Genomic DNA, 1,377 nt, shown 5'->3' with positions numbered 1-1,377 from the left:
AGACATTCAACCTGAAAGAAATTAAACGATTTGACTCTCTGAACTGCTGTATAACTGATCTAAAAAAAATAGTGAATAAAATAGACGAATGAAACCAAATAGCACCTTAAACATGCTGGACATTGAATTGATTTTACAGAAATATTGTAAATTGATCTTTAAATAAATATGATTGATTGATTGATTGATTGAGTATGTGTTTTACGTCAAAATAAAAAAAAATTAAAAAATTTTAAAATGTAAAAAATATTTGAAATAAAAATGAATAAAAATGAATAGATATCTAAATAAATAAATTTAAATAAATAAATAAACAAATAAATAAATAAATAAGACGTTCAACCCGCAAGACATTTCGGGAACACCTACCGCTCCATCTACAGCTCCCACTGGCTTCATTGCCCCCACAACCAAGCTGCCAGCGTCGGTCTTCGCGACGGTTGTCATGGACGCTGTGGACGGAAGTGACGTACTCCCCGTGCCTGCACTGGAAGTTATGGGGACCGTCCCAGTCGTTCTGGTAGGCTTGTGTATAGCCGACAACGCAGATGGCGAGGACGGCAAGACGAAGCATTGTACTAGTAGTGTTTTATCTATGTCTCTAGGGCCTTTGTTTTGTCTGAAAAAAAATGTTCCTGTTAGATTGTAGTAGTAGTAGTAGTAGTAGTAGTAGTAGTAGTAGTAGTAGTAGTAGTAGTAATTATGATAATAATAATAGTGTGAGGCGCGCTGATAAAATGAGTTACTTCTCGCAGTCCACAACTGGAGATATTGGCCAAAAAGTGACACTAGGGTCAAATTTGTAGATTTTCTATTTATGCCATATTCTTTAAGTATCACTTACCTTTTATTTCATACTTATAAATTTAAAAAACTTCACCTATAAGTGTGATGTATTTATCTCCTTAAGGCCTGAATCCGAGATGTAACTCAGAAGAAGAAGAAGAAGAAGAAGAAGAAGAAGAAGAAGAAGAAGAAGAAGAAGATAGTTTGCCCATCATAAAATTATGATGATGACCTTAAAGATTCAAGGAGGAGGTAGATCAACACAAAAGATCGTCAAGTCATTTTGGGAACAGTGCGCACGGCTAGTGAAGGGAAGCCTAACTTGTTTACAATGGCGTATTAAAAGATGGACTTTCCTAACATTAGATCTAAACGAAACTAATTAAACACTGAAAATTAAACTGCATTGACTTAGATTCTTTAATATGACTGCGCACCCTTTAAATGATTCTGAACCACCGTTAATTGTTTTCAAATTCAAAAGCTAAGTGCTTCGGAAGTTTTAGGCGACCAAAGTGATCGACTGATTTAATATAGATTTGTGTGTTTCCTGCGGAAGAGCAACTTTTACATCACGGAAAACGCCCATGT

The 1,377-nt window shown here is 35.3% G+C and overlaps 1 protein-coding gene across 1 annotated transcript in view; it reads right to left on the bottom strand.

The window, feature by feature from the left end:
• The window catches only part of LOC101845215 (dermatopontin-like), a 5,824-nt gene extending 5,226 nt beyond the window's left edge, over positions 1-598 (bottom strand). Inside the window, exon 1 of the mRNA XM_013090916.2 lies at positions 370-598. Coding sequence (XP_012946370.1) covers positions 370-574 — 205 coding nt within the window. The 5' untranslated portion in view covers positions 575-598. The remainder of the gene's footprint in view (positions 1-369) is intronic.
• Between the last annotated feature and the right edge of the window lie 779 nt (positions 599-1,377).

The sequence above is a fragment of the Aplysia californica genome, unplaced genomic scaffold (genome assembly GCF_000002075.1).
Source record: "Aplysia californica isolate F4 #8 unplaced genomic scaffold, AplCal3.0 scaffold01673, whole genome shotgun sequence".
NCBI classification, from domain to species: domain Eukaryota; kingdom Metazoa; phylum Mollusca; class Gastropoda; order Aplysiida; family Aplysiidae; genus Aplysia; species Aplysia californica.
This window is presented reverse-complemented; position numbering and strand designations above follow the sequence as displayed.